The following is a 23,054-nucleotide window of genomic DNA, read 5'->3' as shown; positions in this document are numbered from 1 at the left end:
ATATTCTTCACTTGTAAATAAGATTTGATAGAGAATCAATTAAAAAGAGCATAAGAAGAGGAAAGTAAAGTAAGAGAAACGTCAAAATAGGAATTGTAGCTTTTATTGCCTGTTACATTTCCAAGCATTTATGTGTGGTTTGGTGCAGGACTTCTTGATATCTTCAACTGCAAAAGTGGGCATGGTCCCATCCACTTGACTGCACAAATTCATTTACAGCAATTAAAGGTCTTTGTACCCAATATCATTTTTAAGGCTACAGTGAATTTGCTTTAAGTGAACATGTTTGAATATGGTGGAGCAAATAAAGTGCCCCTTCAGCAAAGTGAATAGAATTACTCTTCAGATTAAAGAGGTAGCATATGATAATTCATTAACACATTTCTAGAATTGGGTTTTGTTGGTTAAAAAATATATACATATATATGTATATACAAACATACTAATATATATACATACAAGGAATGTGTTGTAATACTTATATAAAACACTTTTGAATTTGTATGCTCAGGTATTTTCCATTCTATTTCTATGTGTAAATATACTAATGGACATATATGGATGGATAACTTCTTTTGGGCCTGTTATTGGATGTGATATTTATCTGTTTAATTTATTCTTTTCGATCAAGCACGCAAATCATCAGAAGCCTCTGGTAGGAAACCACCTTTTACAGAATAATTCTGTTACTTTGATTGCTATATGTTTGTTTTTTATGAGGAATGTTGTGACAACTAGAATGTTTTATATTTAGTTTACTGAAAATATTTGTATTGTAGCATGCGTGTGGGAGGGTATTCTTAGAAATAACAAATACAGAACTCTAAAGAGGTGGGTGTTTGAAGTAGGGGTACAGAAAACAAATGATTTCACTGTGCAGAGGTTTTGGAAGGGATTGTACTGTTCTCTGTTGATAGAACTTGGTATTTTTATAGGTAATTTATCTCAGCTTCCATCCTGTTCTGTGCTTTCTGATAAGTAAAGGATGAAATAATTTAATTATAAAGTGATTAGAGAGCCCATGAATTATAATCTGTTCAGTAAAAACTTTAAACTATGATTACAAAAAACATACTATTAAGAAATATAATTGCTTTAATACCTAACACTTGCTCTTTCCTTAATAGAAAAATTTACAGCAATAGCCCCCTCCTTTATTCACTACATACTGGTAGATAGTCATCAAGGTTTAAAATATTCAGGTCTCTACTCCCCAGTTATCCCTCCTTATTCTGGCTCCCTTATTCCTTAGCAAGTGATCTTGCCTCCTGTTTCCCAGAAGAAATAGAGCCTAGCGACTATGAATAACTCCATTTACTCCAGGTCCTTCCCACACATTGACAAGCATCACCATGGCAAACAATTACCTCCATGATTGGACACCTGCTTGCCTACACACTTCACCTCCCACTGCCGCTGTAGCCTTACACCCTGGGCTGCACCTATTACACGTCGGTTGCCATTTACTGGATAAACCATGCTTCTTCCTCCAAGCCTTTTATACAAGAGCATCCCAGCCTGGAATGTCTTCTTCGTCAACTCAGGTGCCAAAGAAACTGTCCTTCAGGATTTAGCACAAATGCTGTGTCCTCTATTTTGCCTTTCCTTTACTACCCAGGAATTTCCTCTTTCAAGTTTGCATATAGAATCTTAGAATTTTCTTAGTTGTCCTTGTCACATTCCAGTATAATGGTTCTATCTCCCCATCAGCTTCTCGTCTCCTTAAATAATGGAGATGTATTTATTATTTTTAGTGTTCCCAGAGTCTAGCTCAGTTTCTGGCACCACTAATCAGTGCTCAATACATGTTGCTGAAAAGATTGTTAAACCAGCACCAAAGAAGTAAAATGCCTGAATGACACTAATGCCTTTCAGAAGGGAGTTAAAGTGTTAAATTTCAGAGTATCTTTCCTCAGTAAAGTTTTGAATAAATAGCAAAAGTCCAGAGATGGTATTGCAATAGTTAGAGGATATGTATCTTGATATATGTTACTTAATATTATTAGCATCATTACCATGAGGAGTTAAAGGTTTTGCTAGTAGTTAGAATAGTATTGATTTGGGCACTAAACAGTAATTATTGGTTTTACTTCTTTACCATTTATTTTGAAAATGTCCTATCTGAATGTATTCAGCCAAATAATTGAGTTCCTACATTATTGTTTTATTTCTGTATAATAATATTCTGGGAAAATGTGTATAGATGATTTCGTGCTACTGTGTTGTTTTTATGTGTGTCATTTAATCATTGTTTAATTTATTTTTTTGGATACAAGCTTGCTCCTCTCCAGAAGTATCTGGTAGGCAACTAAATACTTTTTAATAATAATAATAATAAAGTTACCTTTAGAGCTTTTTACATGTTTGTTTACAAGATGTTATGCTCCTCATAAAGTTATATTTTTATAAAGCATATTGAGTTAATAAAACATTTCAGTTGATGTAGGAAACGGTTTATTTAGCTTTATGTTGTTTTATCTATAGAAATGATTTATATTGCAGTTTTTTAGTGGTATTTCAGAAACAACAAATACAGCACTGTGTAGCAGTGGGAGTTGACAGTGTCGCAGAATACAGATTAATACACACCACTTAAATTAGATAACTTAGGTTATGAATGGTTTTTGAAAGAATGTACAGTTATAAGTTATAAATTTTGAGTAAAAAAACAGCTGGCATTTAATTGGGTATTTATCCTAGAAAGTTTATATTCTATTTTGTTCTGTTTTCTGTTTGTGTTCCTTCTATTTTTCTGACATCCATTATATAATTTAAATAATGCCGTGCTTTTATTATAAAGAGGTGTAAAGGTGCAGGTGGCATTTATCTTATTACAAAGAGACTGGAGAACTCAACATCTGGCGTGGTTGTAATCTGTATAGTAATTTTTAAACTCTTCTTATAAAACATCTCTTCTAAGCACTGAAGAATGGCATACTATAACTAGCAACATGCTCTTTTTATATAAGCAGTAATGTAGTTTCTTTAGCACAGAACCCCAAAACACCTAATAAGTTTACTAAGCGTAATTAATAAAGCACTCTTATTCATTGTATAAGAATATACATGAATGTCATGTATCTGAATATCATGCAATAAAGATATGCAGTACTTGAATTTTTAATAAATTTCCTAATGTTTAAAATGAACTTTGTAACCTAATTTTTATACTGTGTCCTATGTATGAGCATATTCAGAGATGTTTTGAGGGTGGTCAGAATGTAGCGTGCTCATGCTCGTGTGGAAATGCATAAAAACTGCCACTTCGTTTCTAGTTGCTTCATCTCGCGAATGTGGGTAACATTCCTACACACCAGTCCTGAGCGACAGAAAGATTCCTTTGGTAGGCTGATTTCTTCAGAATGCAATGTGATAGACTCTTGAAATAACACAAACTGGGGAGAAAATACGTTTATTTGGAAAATAAATATAATTGAAATGTACACTTCTGAGAAGAAATCAAGTTAATATGTGGAGAGTAGTCCTTCTTATGTTTGTAGTACGGACCTAGTTTGCTACATTATCCATCAGTATGGGACAAAATATATTTGCAGAAAGATCCTTTCTCGAGATATTTTCTCCCTAATCATTGTTCGATGCTTTGTAGATAGGTACCCATGATCGTGTAGCTGAAAAGTATTAGAGCCAACATCTTCATTCAGATGCACCAAGCTCCAAAGCTGGTTGTCTGATTCAGGATATCACAGAGGTTTAAATGGTAAAATGTAGGCATAGATTATATATTAGAAACAAGAAACCCAAAACATTAGAACGTTAATGCTTTATAGGGACCTCTGCTGTGGGGTTTGAATTGGGCTGTCTCTTCCACCATTTAATCTATTAATTAGCTGTCACTACCTTATATCAGTGGATATAAATTTTAAAACTAACCAGAGAAAAGCATTTAGAAATTTAAATTCACCACTGTCTAAAAAGAATAAAATTCAAGCCAATACATGTGGTTCTCGGCTGCCTAGTGTGTTAGCGTTTTTCATAATCCCATAATCCGGCATGTTGTGAAATACTTTATGTTTGGTGTCTGTATTTATAAGATGTGTAGTTTGGTTTACTGATATTTTTATAAAGAGTTAACTGTGTTCATCTTTGTGTGTAAATAATGCACATGTAAACTAGAGATTTCATGTGTTTATGTATATACTTATTTGACCAACAGTGCTTCAGGAACCGAGTTTTCCTCATGGAACTCTTTACTGGCTTTATAGTTAGTGCTTATCCTTTACTCTAAAAGGGAATCTATTTATTGAAATAATTCCCCAAATTTAATATCTTTGATTCTTACCCATTCCTGATGACTTTAAGACTTTTATGAAAACTATTATTCACTTTCTGGAGTACTACTTAACAGTACACTAGGAATATGTCAAAGAATTTCCTGAATACCCTCTTAGTGAATAAAATAAAGTGGCAGCAGAAGTTTTTCCTCTAGCTCATTCACCGAGCAGGGAGAAGGAAATTTTCTTTCAATTTACCACCTTTGGCCAATACTGCTTTGCTTTTCCTTTGACCAGTTAGGTTTCCTTAACTCCAGGTCCACTTAGCAGAAGCTGGAACAGGATGCGAGGGATTGTTTTTTCCTTACTCTGATTCTCTTCCTTGTCTTCCAACTATCTACACTCAGGCAGGCATCTAGAGAGCTTGTACTGAAACTTGATGTGCAAGTTCTATAAATAGAAGATAACTAAAAATATTTTTCAAGAAAATAATCAGTTATATTTTGGGGAATCACAAGTTGTTTCTTACGAGCTACAGTTGCATTTAGCAATAAATTATGTTATTTCTTTATTTTATAGCTGTCATTGCCAAGTCAGTGCCATGTGCAGATATGTCTGCTCCATCCGCGCCCTCCCCCCCCCCCCCCCCACGCAAATCTTACTTATAAAACCAGGTGTAACTAGTACATTAACTTTTAGAATTAGGATGACTCCAACCATCCTAAACTCAAAGAAAATGTAATTTTCCACCCCCTTGGTGGGGGGGAAATTAGATCAATTTGCATAATTACATTCAGTTTGTTTGATTCATTGTTTTGGTGGGTGAGATTTTCATACAATGAGAAAATTCTAATTTTAAAAATTATTTTTCTCAAGCTTTCTAAAATAGGTATTTTGAAAGTGTTTTAACAGCAAAACACAAATGACAGTTTATATAAACTAGTAAAATAATGTCTGCTTTCGGTCCCTGTTTTCCCATTTTGAAATCTCAAAAGGTTTAGAATGCCAATAGCCTTTTTGGTTGGTAGCAGCGTTTTGGGAAAGGTACTACGCTGGGGATAAGGGGCAATAACAGTGTGTACCTTAAAGTGCCTTATTTTAATACTACTGCATTATTGGCTTATCTTATTCAAGAAGTTGTGAGCCTCTCAATTCTGCCTTTTCATTATCATCATCATCACCCACCACTATCTCATCAGCACTGTAGTGTGTCTGAAATAAATGCCAGGGTGCCACTCTTTGTTCAGTTTGCATAGCCTTTTACTATTTGAACATTATTTAAATACTTTTTTCTGCTATTTTCTCCTTTATAGATTCATGTATCAGAGAAATATTGGAAGCTTTCTGAACAAAAGACTAAAATAATTTTTTCTTGTATAGTCAGGTTTTGCTTGCATACATAACTAGGAACAAGAATGCATATTGTGTATGCCACTTTACCTCTCTGGAATTTTTTTCTATTATTTATTTTTAAACACATGAAGTTGGTTGTAAACAGACATCATTGCTAGTAACTTTGTGGAAAGATAATGAAAACGAGGAATCTTTTTAAATGATGTGTCATATACCAAATCTAAAACTTCAAACCACAGCTCTATACAATAATGTGGCTATTAATCACTATATAAGCATCTTGTTTTGAATTGCTTTACTTCATGTACATTTGAAATTAGTCGTTCAGACATTTAGTTTTGCTCCAAAGTTAGAAAGAGATTTTTAAGCTCTTTGGGTTTTTTTGGTTGTTTGTGGTGGTTTGTTCTGTTTTGTTTTAAGTCTTTGTGGGTATTCTTTTTTTAAGTGTTAGTCTGTGGTAGAGAAAAAACAAATCTAATAACATAAATTCCAATACCTGAAAATAGCCCTTTGTCAAAATCGATTACATTTGAAACTCCACAAATCAACAAGTTTCAATTCTCCAGATGTTTTCAGTTCTGATGTATAAAGGCCTTTAAACTATCACTGCTGGTTTATTTACTAGTATTTTGTTCTAGATTGTCCCAACCTTTTTACATTACTTCTGGGTATGTCTTCAGGAACAGGATTTTTATTATTAGATTTGAAATTATCAAAGTGATCTCCATATAGCAAGATATTAGAGATTTTTAGAAATTTGAGAAAATGTTTCTTATTTAGAGAAACAGAATAGCTCTCTAGTATATCATGTTGTAAATACATGTTTTATGGTGACCATAGTTGACGTGTGTATTTTTAAAGCACGGATATTTATATATAATATGGAAATTATTACAAGACAAATTTTTTAAAATATTTTTTTTCTAATTTTTTAGTGAAAGAGTTTCTAGCTAAAGCCAAAGAAGACTTTTTAAAAAAATGGGAAAATCCTGCTCAGGTAAGGAATATTTCAATTTTTCTATGATTTAAAAATTCTCTATTAAGTAAAATCATGATTCTTGCCTAAATAATTTACTGCTTCCAGAAATCTTAATTTTCACATAGCATTAATAAATGTAAGGTTAATGTGGGAATTTTTGTCATAATATTGTTCTGATTTATTAATAATTTTATGTATACTTAAATTGGAAAAGGAACTAATTTTCAGTATATTACCTGATTATAAATTTTGATACTAATTTTAAGCTACTACAAACTCTTGATATTTTTGAATATAGTAATTTTGATTTATGCCTATACTACCATATTTATTATTTTTATTAATTACAACAATAGGGACCCTATTGTACAGTTTCAAATTATTAATCCCAAACATTTGGCTATTGATAACATACCAAACACAAGGATTCTTTCATAAACATTTCGATGGAGTAAATTTTATATAATCTAAGTACTGTAGATTTTAACTGAGATCTAAAACTATATAAAAAGTCATCTATACTTGTCAAAAAATCTCTCTTGAAGGTATGAAATAAGTAATGAACTTTAATAGTAGATTAAATTTTGAAAACCTTTATCTTAGCACAAAAAAATATTTTCAAGTTTTTCACTAAAAAATATTTAATATTAAATAAATGTTATGTTTTATGAAGATGCCATCATTATCAAGATTTAGAGCATGACCTATAATTTAAAACATAATCCCTCTGGTGAAAGTTAGACATTATCTAACATGAAACATTAAGGAGGTGAAGAAAATGGCATTTTTATATAAAAAGCAATGACTAACAAAAAGAGATGTTCTGTGGTCTATTAATGAAGTCTATTTTCATTGTTTAGTTGGGAGCTAATATTAAACATTTCAATCCATCTATGTTGGTAAAACAAAACATTAAATATCTATAATAATAAAAATATAATATGCTATTTAGACTGGATAGCCGAACAACCTTCCAGAATACCTTCTGGATGAAGCCGGGGCTGTGAGGGCCAAGGCAAGCTGCTGCAGCTGCGAGGACCAAGCCCCTTGCACGAATTTCGTGCATTAGTCCTCTAGTTAATTCATAAATTTAAGTAATTCAGTCAGAATAGGAAGGACTTATTCTTTGCATTGACATAGAATCTCATGGCAATTTAAAATCATTATAAATTCAAAATGAAAATATGGTTTTCAGTGGAGACAAAATCCAGCTACAGTGGATTCAGTTGCTTATACAAGAATCCTATTTCATCTCAACTTTCTCAAGCTCAACACTGTACAGGCTGGAAATAATTTTTCTAAGATTTTCATGGAGATCTTTGTAATGAAAACCTATTAAAAAATGGGTCAGCAATTACTACTTATTGCTATTTAGCAAATAATTTGTTCCTAGTAATTTTCATTTTGTTGTGACAGCAACAAATTCAATAGATTGATGCTTCCAATTCTTTGCTTCTATGCTATAGTCAAAGCCAAACAAAGATGTTTGCTTGTAACAAAGCATCCATTCAAGGAGAAAAAGAGGCCGATTATATTGTTCTGGGACTCTGACTCTTGGTTATCTTTGTGGGCATGAGGAACTCTTCTTTCCTATTGTTGCTGTTTTAGGTAATCCTGGGTCATTATAACATCAGAGAGAAAGCTATTAGAATCTCTCACACTGTTATTCCCTAGTTCTGTAAGCTCCGGTAAAGATAGAAATGAAGTTATTAAATGGTGCTTTCTTTAGAGGTAACTCTAGTGAGAGGACTCTGATCCCTCGGCTTATCTAGTCATTGCAGTTATTTGCAAGTGCACTAAGGCTGTGGCTTTCATGATTGTCTTGGTCAGTGTACCTCTGGTCAGTTTGTAATTATTAAAATATGAAACTAATTTGTTAGAAGTCCAATACTAATAATATATATTGGAATATAGCCTTTAATATTTCCGCTGAAGCTCTTATTTCCTCCCATTACTATTATGCTTTGTTTTGCAATATAATTCTCAAATATTAAATAGTTTTTTATTTAAAAGAAAAAATAGAACCAATAACTTGGAATTTCAGTAGCCTTTCATGTTATTTTTAAATGGATGGTTAATAAATTATCTATTTTGATTATCACTAAATCTATTGCCATCGTATTCTTATGAGAATTTCTAAATTTAAAGCTTATTTTATTTTTTATGCATATGTAGAATAATGCCGGGCTGGAGGATTTTGAAAGGAAAAAAACCCTTGGAACAGGTTCCTTTGGAAGAGTCATGCTGGTGAAACACAAAGCCACGGAGCAGTATTATGCCATGAAGATCCTAGATAAGCAGAAGGTTAGTGTTTGCGTCGTCATTTACTTGAAGGGTAAACTTCAGTTTTATAAGCTACATTATTAAATAGGTGCAATATAATGACTTAAATATTGGCACCTTCAAAGAATCTTATTGTTGCATTTAGTTGTCATTCTTATTATTATGACTGTATGATACCATAGTTATAGTTTTAGTATATAGGGAAACATTATTTAAATAACTATTTATACATAATAGGCATGTGTATGTTTACTAACAAAATATTGAATTTAACATGTAAAGAACAGGCTTCTCTACTATATTCTGCCTTGTGGAAAAATACAGGAATAAATTATTTGATCCTTAGATTGAGGTAACAGAAATTTAGTGATTTTATTTTATGACATTTTAATTGACAGTAGAAGCCCTCTTGTTTAAGATGATTGAGTTTGCTTAATTAAAAATGTCAATTAAAGCAGTAAAAACTTGAAAACCTACATACTATTAAAAATCAAATCATTACACTTGAAACTAATATCATCTTATGTCAATTGTATCTCAGTTAAAAATTTAAAGTAATTTTTAAGTGTTTATCACGTATTGGTATATATAAATAATCAGGATATCTGAATTCTTCATGCTTTAAATATTAAGCTTCTATTTTCTTAGTAATCACATTTTGGCTTACTGAAATATATAGATAAGAAAATTTTCTAGTAGCTTCATTTTAAAAAAGTAAAAAGCAATAGTTGAAATTAATGTTAATAATAGATTCTGTTTAGTGCAATGTATCCATGACATTATCACTGCAATACGTAATTAATATAAAAATTACTGAGATATTTGAGGCATACCAGTCTTCAATTTCTGGTGTATATTTTACATTTACAATACATCTCCATTCAGGTGACCACATTTCCAGTGTTAAAAAACCACATGTGACTAGTGGCTACCATTTTGGACAGCACAGCGCTAGACTGGTCTGTGGTTCTGATCCAATCTCTGCTTTAAATCAAAAAACAAAGCTAACCTCTAACATGAAAGGAGTAAAGGCTTATTGAGTCTCTCTGTATAATTAAATACACCCCCCCCCCCCCCGCCCACACACACACACACACACACGCAGGATTGTGCATCTTTGTCTACTTCCTTTTCACATAATTTTTCTAACCATGCTTCTTGAAAAAAATAGTTTAATCACTCTCTCCCTAACTCACTTCCTGTTAATTCTGTAACTCACAATGATTTAGCTGCCTCCTGGTTTCTCTCTTACCTCGTGCTACTCCACTAAAATGGCTCCGCCACGGGTCACCAATCCAGTGTCCGAATCACCAAGTCCAGCGGACTCTTTTTGCTTGTCTTATGTGACAACAACCGTGTTGACCACTCCCTTGAAACTGTCTTGACGTTGGATTTCTGGATCCCCTTTCTCTTCTAATTATGTTCCTGCCTCTTTGACCTCCTTTTTTTTTTAATGTGCCTTTTTCTGTTTATTTTTTTCCTTCTGTCTACCAATCTTTGGATGATTCCTTCTCTGTGTCGTGTTCTGTACACTCGCCCTGTGCACCCTCATCCAAGCTTCAGCTCATCCTTGGGCGCTGTGCTCTAATTTGTGTAATCCGAACACGGAGCTCTTAGAGAGCAGCTAGTGCTCCCCCTAACTTTCTAGATGACGTAATTGGGTCTCAGAGAGGGCACGTGATTTGTATGCTTGTGTTGGTAGCACAACAACAACAAAATGCTTCGAATTTGTATTTTTATTAAATCTGTCATTAAAATGTTATTATCTGTATAGCCCCTAATATTTTATGTTACCTTCCGTAAGGAATTAACAAGATGTGCTTTAGTCATAAAGTATTAAAAGGATTACAAAACGTATTTTTACACTGTAAAACATTTTGTAAGACAGTAACTTGTCAAGTGAGTTACTGAGAAAGCTACTTTGTGAATAAATCATGGTGAGAGAGTATTTCCCAGAAGAATAGCTGCCATTTTAAGTCATTTCTCTGCAGCAGCGGTTTTCAACTGGTGTGCATGCTGCACGTATTTTTAAAACGTGCAGTGCCTGACTCTTTAGTCAGGGGCGCTGACCTCTTTTCCCTTAGATTGTCAAATAAAATAATGACCACAGCCAACACAACAATAGCTGTCCAGTGTGAATGATTCAGAATTATACATTTTTTGTCAAATCGGCAAAAAATATTCTTTAGTGTGCCGCAGAATTTTAGTAATTAGTTTATGTGTGCCATGAGAGGTTGAAAACCGTTGCTCTATGGCATTGTTCTGGATCTATTCAGACTTAGGACAAAGACTTTATATTCTGATTTTCTTCAAGTTTATTTACTTTAATTTTCTAAAACTAAGTAACAAAATAATAACCTTTTTTGTTCATAAAGTCTCAGGTCTTTCAATTAATTCTTTTTGGCTTCTCCTATCTTAGGGTATATGAGGTGAGGGGAATAAATCAGCACAGAAATTAACCAGTTAACTGCCACTCATCCTAAATGGAAACCATCCCCATTTCTTCCATACGTGCTGGAATATTTACGAATTTAAGTTACCATACTTTTCTTTACAAACCCAGGGATGTCACTAACAAGTCTGATTTTAAAATTGGGCGATCAGAGTTGATACGCGAGGTTTGCGGCTATAGATGCACGTGGCGTGTGGGGAAGGTCCACCGCTTACGTCTATAGACGCTTATGGCGTACAATGGGTTAAGGAAATCCCATTTCTTTATTCCGTATTATCTGTCAAGCTTTACAAGTCACTTTACATTTATTATATCAGTGAATCTTCACAGCATTGTGTAACATTCATCTCCCCTTTAAGCCAAGAACCTCTCTGTTTAAGTAATCTTTTCAAAGTCAGACAGCTAGTGAGAGGAACCAAGAAGTTGACCTGGGTTTGTCTGATTTCTTTTCTTACACTCCATGTTAATTTTTCCTTTCGAAGGCATTTCTTTTCCCTGAAATCTCTTCTACCACCACCGACTTGGTCCCTCACTCATAGTACCTGGACTTTCACAATAACGTCTTAACTTCCACAGTATCAGTTTTCACCTTCTACTAATTGACCTTCTGCATTGTCAACAAATATTTCTTATCGTATCATATCATCTCACTCAGAAGGCTTCCTAATGTTCATTACATGAAGTCAGAACTCTGCAGCCTACTTTCAAAGCCTTCATAATGTTCTCCCTAACTCCATTCCAGTCTTACTGCACACTGTTCCCCCACGTGTCCTCTAGAGTCTAGTTCTCTGATGGAAACCGGACCCACAGAAGTATATGGTGCCATGCTGGGTCGGGTAAGGGAGTACGTGATGATATATGACCTATCTTCCTTATTAAAAACTCCTCAAGTGCTTGGCTAAAAAAAAAAATCGCTGACAGTTCATCATTTTTAATGCTTTTAAATATATGTATTTAAACCACCAGAAATATTAGGAAGTAAACATGATATATGAATTTTGAAATAAAACATGGATAAAACCCCTAGGGGTACTTGTTAATTTTTCTCTACCTTTTAGGGATACTTCATTACCAAAGTTTGAGAGGTACTGTCCTAAGCTCTAGCCCAGTGGACTAACACTCAGACTGACTTACCTTTGTATATTTTCCCTTCTGAACACTATACATAACTCTCACTTGGCAGTTCTGTATTGTTATTCACGTATTCATGCATCCTACTTCCAGACAGATTTTATGCAGCATGAAGGCAAACACTCTCTCGTCTTTGTGTCTATTTAATTGTTATGCCCCATATATGCATAGTTGACTTAGGACTGTAATTCAGAAAGCCTCTCTGTTGCAGATTTTATTACCTATTTCATAAGGCAGCACATTGTCTGTGCCTAACTAAAAAACCTGCTATATCATAATATGCAAAAGTAAACACTGTGGTACACTCAGGCAATGGAGTATTATTCAGCGCTAAAAGGAAATGAACTGTCAAGCCGTGAAAAGACATGGAGGAAACTGAAATGCATATAACTTAGTGAAAGGAGCCAATCTGAAAGGCTGCATACTGTATGATTCCAACTAGATGACTTTCTGGAGACAATAAAAAGATCAGTGGTTGCCAAGGGTTAGTGGGGAGGGAAGGATGAGTAGATGGCGTACAGAGGGTTTTTAGGGCAGTGAAACTACTCTGTTTGATATTATAATGGTGGAGACCTGTCACTATACATTTGTCCACATCCATAGATGTAGAATGCCAAGGGTGAACCCTAATGTAAACTACTATGCATCATTGTAGGTTCACTGAGTGTAATAGGTTTACCATTCTGGTGGGGAGTGTTGATCATGGGAGGCTATGCATGTGTGGAGGAAGGAGGTATATGGGAAGTCTCTGTACCCTCCACTCAGTTCTACTGTGAACCTGAAATTGCAAAAGAAAAATAGTATATTAAAAAATAGTAAGCACAAAGCAATACTACTTATCCAGGTAGTGTTAAATAGTTTATCGTGATAAAATGGACTGATTGGTTCTGTAACTAGTTAGAATGTTGACAGTGGTGATCCAACCACTTCATGTTACAGATTTTTAAAAAACCTGATATTCTAAGAATTAAAGTAACATTTCCAAAGTCACAAAACTGGTTGAATAGCAGACCTAGATTAGACACAAATCTTCTGGCTCTTAGTTAATTATTTTTATACTATAATTGTATATACTAATTACTGGGTGATAGCTTTAATTGCCTTTCTTATTTTAAATTTCTTTATTGATTAAGTTATTACATATGTGTCCTTATCCCCACATTTCCCCCCATCCCCCCACTCATGCCCTCACCCCCCTGGTGTCTGTGTCCATTGGTTAGGCTTATATGCTTGCATATAAGTCCTTTGGTTGATCTCTCCCTCTCACCCCCACCCTCCCCTACCTTCACTCTGAGGTTTGACAGTCTGATCGATGCTTCTCTGTCTCTGGATCTGTTTTTGTTTATCAGTTTATATTGTTCATGATATTCCACAAATGAGTGAGATCATGTGATATCTATCTTTCTCTGACTGGCTTATTTTGCTTAGTATAATGCTCTCCAGTTCCATCCATGCTCTTGCAAATGGTAAGAACTCCTTTTTTACAGCAGCATAGTATTCCACTGTGTAGATGTACCACAGTTTTTTAATCCATTCATCTACTGATGGGCACTTAGGCTGTTTCCAAATCTTAGCTATGGTGAATTGTGCTGCTATGAACATAGGGGTGCATATATCCTTTCTGATTGGTGTTTCTAGTTTCTTGGGATATATTTCTAGAAGTGGGATCACTGGGTCAAATGGGAGTTCCATTTTTAGTTTTTTAAGGAAACTCCATACTGTTCTCCACAATGGCTGCACCAGTCTGCATTCCCACCAGCAGTGCATGAGGGTTTCTTTTTTTAATTGCCTTTCTTTCCATGTTCAACTTCTTAAATTCTATTATTATCCCACATAAGCCTCTATCACACATGATTTACACACATGCAAAATAATTATTTCTATCTCCCTAAAGATACCTTTTCTTAAATTAAAAATAGATTACAGGTAGGGTAGAATCAGTCTTCTTGATGCTAGGATAAGTTGCTGTCCTCTGCTATGTACATGATTGAGTAGACAACCCAGAGAAAGCTTGATTAATTCTAAATGATCTATTTGCTATAAAGACATAGACTTTTTTTTGCCGAAACTGGTTTGGCTCAGTGGATAGAGCATCGGCCTACGGACTGAAAGGTCCTAGGTTCGATTCCGGTCAAGGGCATGTACTTGGGTTGCGGGCAAATCCCCAGTAGGAGATGTGCAGGAGGCGGCTGATCGATGTTTCTCTCTCATCGATGTTTCTAACTCTCTATCTCTCTCCCTTCCTCTCTGTAAAAAATCAATAAAATATATTTTTTTTAAAAAAGACATAGACTTTTTTTGTTGTTGTTGCCAATATTTAGTATGTATCCTCTTTTATAGCTGTGCAAATTGGATTTTCAGGACTTGTTCTTGTATTTATTCAGGTATTATAATTCTAATTCTTCTTAGCTCTTGCTTCTTTACTGAAAATCATAGTTTGCCATTTTAAGACCAAGTTTTAAATCCTCAGTAAGGATTTAAACCTAGTAAACCTCATTGGTAATTATTACTATCATCCTTGTCCAACTCTAGTGATTTTGTTTTATCCAAGTTCATTATTTATGAAAAACATTTATTTCCTTTTCTTTTTATAAAATTATAGTAACTTAAATTTCATTTAAATGCATGTAATATATTTATCTCTCAATTACAGGTTGTTAAACTGAAGCAAATAGAGCATACTTTGAATGAGAAAAGAATATTACAGGCAGTAAATTTTCCTTTTCTTGTTCGACTGGAGTATTCTTTTAAGGTAAACTTCATTAATATCCAAATAAAATATTATCATCTCATAATTTTTAAAAATATAAAGCTATAATAGGATTCTAAACTAGGTGGTAAACATGGAGTTTTGTTTTGTTTTTTAAAAAAGATTTGGTTCTCCCTGTGGAATTTGTTAAGGAAAATGTGTAATTTTTCATGAGGCTGTAGTATAAAATAAAAATTTCAATTTACCAAAATCCATAGTGATATTTTAATGAGGCAAATCAGCACACCTACATATCTTGTTTTTCTCCAGAGCCTTTTCTGCCACAATCTCACCATCTTTTTTCATTTAGTAATTTGTGCTCTAGTCTTTTCATTCATATGAGTTAGAACAGACTTTGACCCTCCGCTCTAGTGTCTCAAACTTTCAAAAGATTTGTTCTTTAAGTTGGCAGATTTTCAGTTCCTTAGACTGATACTTGGCACCTCTCTGCAACATTGATTCATATGAAGCATTTTAATCTTTTTCCTCCTTTATTCTTTAAGTAAAATAAAGACCTGTGAATTCCTGATGATGTTAAAAATCCTTAATTTCTCTGACCTAATGTAGTACATAAATGTAAATGTTCTTACTAACTTTTGCAAATTGTTTTCTGCACTAGTTATTCCTCTGCATACACTATAACATTAAGTTATTACTGTGCTGTTTAATTGTTTAAAAGTTAAGTGTTCCCTTCAAGAGCAAGAACAGCAAAAATCCTAGAATAAATTGTAGAAGAATACTAGGGGGGAAATATGAGTACCCCAAGGGAGAAAAGTTAGAACATTTTTTATTTAATCTTTAGTTCCCAATGTTAGTAATCCACCAGGTGGGTTTCTTTTATGTGTCTTTTTCTAATTGAACATGGTGCTACCTTAAAATATTTTGCTTTATTTATCCTTCCTATTTGTTTATAGGATAATTCTAATTTATATATGGTTATGGAATATGTCCCTGGGGGTGAAATGTTTTCACATCTAAGAAGAATTGGCAGGTTCAGGTAACTAATACTTTACTCTCCTTAAATCTTGCTGTGTGTGTTTTAAAAAAAAAAAAAAAAAAAAAAAACACAAATTTTTAAGTGATGATCAATGTAAAAATTTATTTCATTCAATTTAGTAATATTTTATCTGTATGGAGAATTACATGGCAATATTACTAAGAGGCCACATACTGACTTTTAAAAATCAAATAAAAGCACTACTGTGATACCAATGTAAATATTTTACCATTAGTAAGTATTCTTTGAAATCTATTATTATAATTTCCAGAAATGCAAACATTAATTGAATTTAAACATATCAGTATTTATTGAACAAATATTACACAATTCTAGGGAAGAGGTTTGTGTAAGGATAAAGATAAAAAAAAAGGCAATATATAGAAAAGATGATAACACGGTGATGTAATTATGAGAGTTAGTTTTGCACAAATTTAATTCTCCTTAATGTTGTTACTATGTTAAGGTTTAAAAATACATATATAATATATATGTACTGTACCTCATTAGGTTATTACAAATAAAGGCTACACAATTATTTAAATAAGTTTTAGGTTGCTATCTTTACTGTGTGTAATAGTTTGTAAGCTACTACTGTTCATTAGTAATCACTAATAGAATGAAACTGAAACCAAGAATAGGTCCAGCTTCTTTCAGTACATTATATATTGGTGTAACTAACATATAAGTGTGAGTTCAAACAGGACTTATGATGGTAATTAGGTTCATAAAAACACGATGATAAACTTGGATTTCATTCCTTATCATACAACATATGTTGATTGTGACAGTGTTGATGAGATGGGGCTGAAACTGGAAGGGTGTTATAAATTATTGCCCCCAACATGTATTTTTCTTTACATATTTATTCATTCAACAAATATTTACTGAGCACCTGATGTGTATGAGGCTACTACCTAGAAAATATAGTGATAAGCAAAAAGAGCAGCATACGTAATCCTTTTTTGAAATTAATCTATATTTCTGGTCCTACTAGATCAAATTCATGCCAATGGTCTTGAGGGAAATTCTATTCCTAGTTAACGTTGTTCACTGAGGACACAAATCTGAAAGTCATTGCAATTTGTCAGGCAGATTAGCAGAATTCAGTGTATACATTAGGTGATGAAATAGAAACTCAGACTAAAAAGTCAGTACATCTTTTTGGAATAATACTCAGAATGTGGCATCAGAGTAGTCACATTGATCTATCAGTTGATCTCATCTATGTCTGTAAGAATTGTACATATTTACACAAATATACAGCTTATACCTGTGGTTATGTGTCTGTGTAAACATACATAGAAGATTGGAAATTCAGACTCCAGGATTTTATCTATGGTTTCTGGATAGGATTATGGATGTCTTGCTTTTCATTAATATTATATTTTTTTCTATAATGAGCATATATCATTTTGTAATAAGAACAGATTAGGTAAAAATGGCAATGATCAGCAGATGATTTCAAGTAAAGAACTCTCCTATGTAGCAAAAATCTTTAAGCACATGAAATGTATGAGAAATGTAAATGGAACCCATCAACAGTGGCGATGACCTTGACAGACGATCTAATTGGCACATTTGCTTTTCAGTCATCCTTAAGGTCAGACATAATTACAAAAACATCAATATCTTCTACGATAGCCAATAATAATTTAACATGTGATGACAATTTGAAAGTTAGATTTTTCTTCAATGTATGATTGTCACTAATCATATCAAAGCATTATTTGAAGACAATTTAGAGACTTACTAAATATTTGGAAATTAACAAGATTATTTACACAGTTTTAAAAAAATACATTTTACTCCCAATATATCTCAACTCCATATTAATTTTTTGTGTAATCTACTGATTACTATGTGTTAACCCATTTTACAGAAATCCAATGTTTTGTTTCTTTGTAGTGAGCCCCATGCCCGGTTCTATGCAGCTCAGATAGTGCTAACGTTTGAGTACCTCCACTCACTGGACCTCATCTACCGAGATCTAAAACCTGAAAATCTCCTAATTGACCACCAAGGTTATATCCAGGTATGAACTGAACATACTATATATAATGTCTTTGAGATAATACTAGGTGACAAGTTGTATGTATTTGACAACTGCCAATATTGGAATGTTTTTTTCTTTGAGAAGACTATAACTTTTCCCCAATATCGTAAACAGAGCTTATGGTTCTGGTGCTATTACAGAGAACAAACAGTCCCCTCAAGGATAGACTGTGTTTATATCTCCTGTAATCTGTGGTTGTGAACTGAGCACAGACTCCTGCATAAAGAATTAGTAATAGCTAAATTTGTGAGCACTCATTTAGTGCCATGCATTATTCCAAATGTTTTTTTATGTATCGTCTCTCTCTTTTTTTTTTTAGAGAATCATTGTTTTTTGTGTGTTTTTTTATTTTATTTTATTTTTTTATTGAGTTTTAGAGATAGAAGAAGGGAGAGGGATAGAGAAAGAGAAATATTGATGAGAGAGAACATCATCGATCCACTGCCTCCTCCTGGAGATTGAGCCCATAACCCGGGCATGTGCCCTGACTGGGAAACGAACCATGACCTCTTGGTTCCTGGGTCGATGCTAAACCGCTGAGCCACACCAGCAGGGCTGTATCCTCTCTTTTAATTTTGATAATGCCATGAAGTGCAAATAGGGTTGTTATCCTCATTTTAAGGCTGATGAAACTAAGGCAGAGCAAGGTCACACAGGTGGAATCAGAATTGAATCCAGTCTGTCCCCAGCGTCCATGCTTTTTATACTACAGTGCAGCTGCCAAATCTGGACTGGTGACAGTGTTTTCTTCCCGTTTCTGCTATCGATGGATTGGGAGCGTCCCTTTTTACACACTTACCAGGTCTCCTCAGGGATGCTGCTGCACTTCTGATGAGATAATTAATGGCAAAGGACATATTGGAGTTAAGGGACACTTCTAGCACTCCTTCATTTTTATTAGACTTTTGTTGTTGTTGTTGTTGTTGTTCATTTGCTCCTTGGTTAGAGATGGGAAATGTTATTCAGCATTGGGTTGTTTCAACTATATTCGCTAAATAGTGGCCCTCATAGATTAGCCTCAGTTCCATTTAATTAATTTGTTTTACCTGGTTCTGTTTTTCACCCTGATTTTAAACTTTCAACTTCAGTACAACAAATACATTTATTGTGAAGTAATAATGTTCACAGTTTTGTGCTTTTTTTCCTTCTGTAGGTCACAGACTTTGGGTTTGCCAAAAGAGTTAAAGGCAGAACTTGGACATTGTGTGGCACTCCAGAATACTTGGCTCCAGAAATAATCCTCAGCAAGGTATGCTTACACTGTCATTATGCAAGACGTAGAGACAGAAGGCATGCATCAGTGTGGACTTTTATGAAAACAGTTTATTGACCTAATGCAGGGGCCCTCAAACTACGGCCCGCGGGCCACATGCAAATACAAATATTGTATTTGTTCCCGTTTTGTTTTTTTACTTCAAAATAAGATATGTGCAGTGTGCATAGGAATCTGTTCATAGTTTTTTTTAAACTATAGTCCGGCCCTCCAACGGTCTGAGGGACAGTGAACTGGCCCCCTGTTTAAAAAGTTTGAGGACCCCTGAGTCCTAATGTTATACTTTTATTTAATCTAAATTATAAATTTAAATCTATTTGGGCATAATTACTAAAAAAAATAGAGTCTAACTCTAATCCCATAAACTGTCCATTTTAACTCTGAATCTAATGGAAACAGTGTTAATAAATCTGACCTCTAGATCCATGTTTTGAAGCTGGAAGCATAGCTTTTCCATAATCATTCCCAGTCACAGGAGAGCAGTTACAAGAGGCAGATCTAAAGATGATATGCGCTAGTCATCAGTTCTTTGTTTCAACTTTTCCACTTACAAGAAATGTACGCTCATTGTGTTTTAATTTCAGTTTAAGCATAGAAATATCATAGCAATTGAATAATTACAGTCTTATTGAAGACAGTTCTACTTCTCCAAACAGTGAAAATGTGGTGAGAGAAACGTGTACTCATATCTGAAAGAACGGTTTAACTTCCCTTTTCCACTGCCATTCTTTGGTGGAGAAAGCTAGAAAGGAGAAATTAACAATAACTGGGCACAAATAGGAACAAGAAAAGAGGAAGGGATAAGCCACATACTCAATATTTAGAAACTGAATACCTACCCCTGAATAATTGAATGGCTAACCTATAGTCGTGTTAGAATAAAAAAGATTTATTTTAGCTTTCTCTCATTATCTTTCACACTTTATTTTTTTTAAATTATCTTTATTGTTTAAAGTATTACAAATGTCCCCCTTTCCCCTGCATTGACACCCTGTCTCTCCCCCTCCAACCCCCGCACCCCAGCCCCCTACCCCAGGCCTACAGCACTATTTTCTGTGTCCATTGGTTAGGCATATATGCATCTTTCGCACTTGATCTTTTAGTTTTTTATAATCAAAATATCATTGCTATTAACTCATTTCTTTTTTAACTATACTTAACAAATACAGAGTATGACAAAAGTAGGTTTACAGTTGTGTTCATATGGAAAATAATATAATAAGTAATAAATAATAATAATACAGGAATAAACTCTGTTTCATGTACTCACAACTGTAAATCTACTTTTGCCCCATCCTGTAATACGATGACAGAATAAGTGCCAAAACTTTTAAAATGTATATATATTGTAAAAGTAATAAATGTTCACTGCACAAAATTCAGAAAATACATAAATATGTAAAGAAACAATTAAAAAAAACCTATAATCTCTCCACCAGAGGCAGCCTTAAAAAAACACTTTTATATAATTTTTAATGCATGTTATCGTAGTTGAGATATAGTGAATGTATAATTTTGTATTCAGCTTTTTTTCACTTGAATGATAAGTATCATTCTAATGGCTATTTGCAAATGTAACCACGAAATATTTCACCATTCTTCTATCAGTGAATATTCAAGTTGTTTCCTTTTTCATTTTTTTCCTCTTATAAATAACTGAGATAATGGTCTTTGTATATTGCTTTTCTGCATTTTAAATGGTTTTTTAGGATAAATTCCTGAGCCTCTTGATACATATTGCCAAAGTGCTTTCCAAAAAGATGGTAACATTTGCCAGCTGTATATGAGAGTGCCTATTTCACCACACTCTCTCCAGCATTGTGTATTCTTATTTTTTAAATCATTACTAATTTAATAGGCAATAAATAATATTTTAAGCCTCATGTTTTTATTAGATTTGTTTTAATACTTATAGCCATTTGGTATTTCTTTGTGTGTATATGAATTATTATTTCATGTCCTTTGCCTATTTATTGTAATTTAGTTTTTCTTATTGATTTGTTTTCATTCTCTATATCTAAGGCATTAAAAACATGGCACATTTATTATGAACATTAGCACACAATCTACAACATAGAAATCAAAGTTTAGTAAAAGAATCTTGTTCAACATACATGCTTTCATTATAATAAAAATATTGTAATGAATGACTGCATTAGTGAGTTAAATTAAAAGAGTTAAACAAAGTTAATGCCTATTTCTATTAGCAAAACAAAGTGCTATTCCAATTATACTAGTCTCTCCCTTTTAAAAAACATGCAGAAGCAGAACAAAAATGAAAAGAAAAAAAATCTCTATTTATAGTATTATATTTTAGCTCATAATTTGAAAACTAAATAGTTTGGAAAGCTAAAATTTTGAGAAAAGGTTGAAATGTGGGGAGTGGTGAAGATAATTAGAGGATACACTTAACCAAAGATCTAGCAAGAACTCAGCTCATTCCTCTCTATGATCAGGTTATTCTTTCATAATCTTTTGTGCCAGTTGACACTCATCATTGTTGATAACAAACGTTATGTAAACATGCTAATATTTGAACTTCGTAAATACTTCTATATCTTAATTTTAGTAAATGTAAAATGAATAAACAACCCATGTACAAATAACCTTAGCATTGTATATTTGGTTCACAGCGCCCTTTCAGGATATGTGCTGTGCACACTCAAGGCACTTGTTATATATGTTGTTTCCTTTCATTAGATACAGTCAGTCCTCTAACACCCTATGAATTATCTTTTCTGTATACCTTTTAGAGATGAGAAGCAATACAGTCAATAAAGTTTACTTAAACATTTATATTTATTGGGTTCCAAATTAAGTGTTTAGCTACAATAAGATCTTGTGAAGTGAATGAGACTTTCCTTAGTATACTTACTCTCCTAAAATCCAACGATAAGCATATTCTGAAGTCAACTCCATTACTTATTGTGAAATGCAATATCTACTATTTTGCTTCAAAACTTTTGACATTCCTAGCATTCTCTAGAAAACCTGGTTCAAAAGATCATAGGCCTAAAGTGGACTTCAAGGGGTAATTTGGTCCTACTCCCTTCCTATTGTTGCGCAACAATTACAGTATTGCAAGTGAATAGGGAATATTTTATTGTCCGTAATATTCTTAATGATTTTAGAAAGAAGACTTAATAATATTTTCTAATATCCAATTTCAATATTTAGAAAGTTTCCTATATTTAATTTAAACCTGACCTGATAAGTTTTTTTCGTTTTTTTATTCTATCCTGAATAACTCAGTAACTGCTTTTGAAAAAAAATGTCCCATGCTTGAAGGTCATTTTGAAGTCATCAATGACTTCATTCTCTGCAGAGTGTATACTAATTGACATTTGGTGTTCATTTCTCTTAGGGCTACAATAAGGCAGTGGATTGGTGGGCATTAGGGGTGTTAATCTATGAAATGGCAGCTGGCTACCCCCCATTCTTTGCAGATCAACCAATTCAGATTTATGAAAAGATTGTTTCTGGAAAGGTAAGAAATACATTTTATTATTCCTCTGTTATTCATTATTTCTGTACATGAATTTTAAGCTT

General features: G+C 33.4%; 1 protein-coding gene across 12 annotated transcripts in view; it reads left to right on the top strand.

Annotated features, from left to right (window-relative positions):
* The window catches only part of PRKACB (protein kinase cAMP-activated catalytic subunit beta), a gene marked incomplete at its 5' end in the record, with an annotated part of 119,084 nt that overhangs the window by 73,913 nt on the left and 22,117 nt on the right, over positions 1 to 23,054 (top strand). For 4 of the 12 annotated variants that reach the window (XM_081087865.1, XM_081087870.1, XM_081087871.1 and 1 more), the window contains 9 exons: positions 632 to 655; positions 2,277 to 2,300; positions 6,521 to 6,582; positions 8,740 to 8,868; positions 15,084 to 15,182; positions 16,094 to 16,176; positions 18,085 to 18,211; positions 19,386 to 19,481; positions 22,870 to 22,992. In XM_081087865.1, coding sequence (XP_080943991.1) covers positions 632 to 655; positions 2,277 to 2,300; positions 6,521 to 6,582; positions 8,740 to 8,868; positions 15,084 to 15,182; positions 16,094 to 16,176; positions 18,085 to 18,211; positions 19,386 to 19,481; positions 22,870 to 22,992 — 767 coding nt within the window. Of the gene's footprint in view, positions 1 to 417; positions 1,545 to 2,276; positions 2,301 to 3,275; positions 3,344 to 6,520; positions 6,583 to 8,739; positions 8,869 to 15,083; positions 15,183 to 16,093; positions 16,177 to 18,084; positions 18,212 to 19,385; positions 19,482 to 22,869; positions 22,993 to 23,054 lie in introns of those variants that run through there. The other 8 variants (XM_081087873.1, XM_081087872.1, XR_013995782.1 and 5 more) reach the window with 4 other exon arrangements.

The sequence above is a fragment of the Myotis nattereri genome (assembly GCF_964212035.1).
Source record: "Myotis nattereri genome assembly, chromosome: 3".
Taxonomy (NCBI): domain Eukaryota; kingdom Metazoa; phylum Chordata; class Mammalia; order Chiroptera; family Vespertilionidae; genus Myotis; species Myotis nattereri.
Note: the sequence above shows the minus strand (reverse complement) of the source record. Positions and strands in the feature narration are given on the sequence as shown.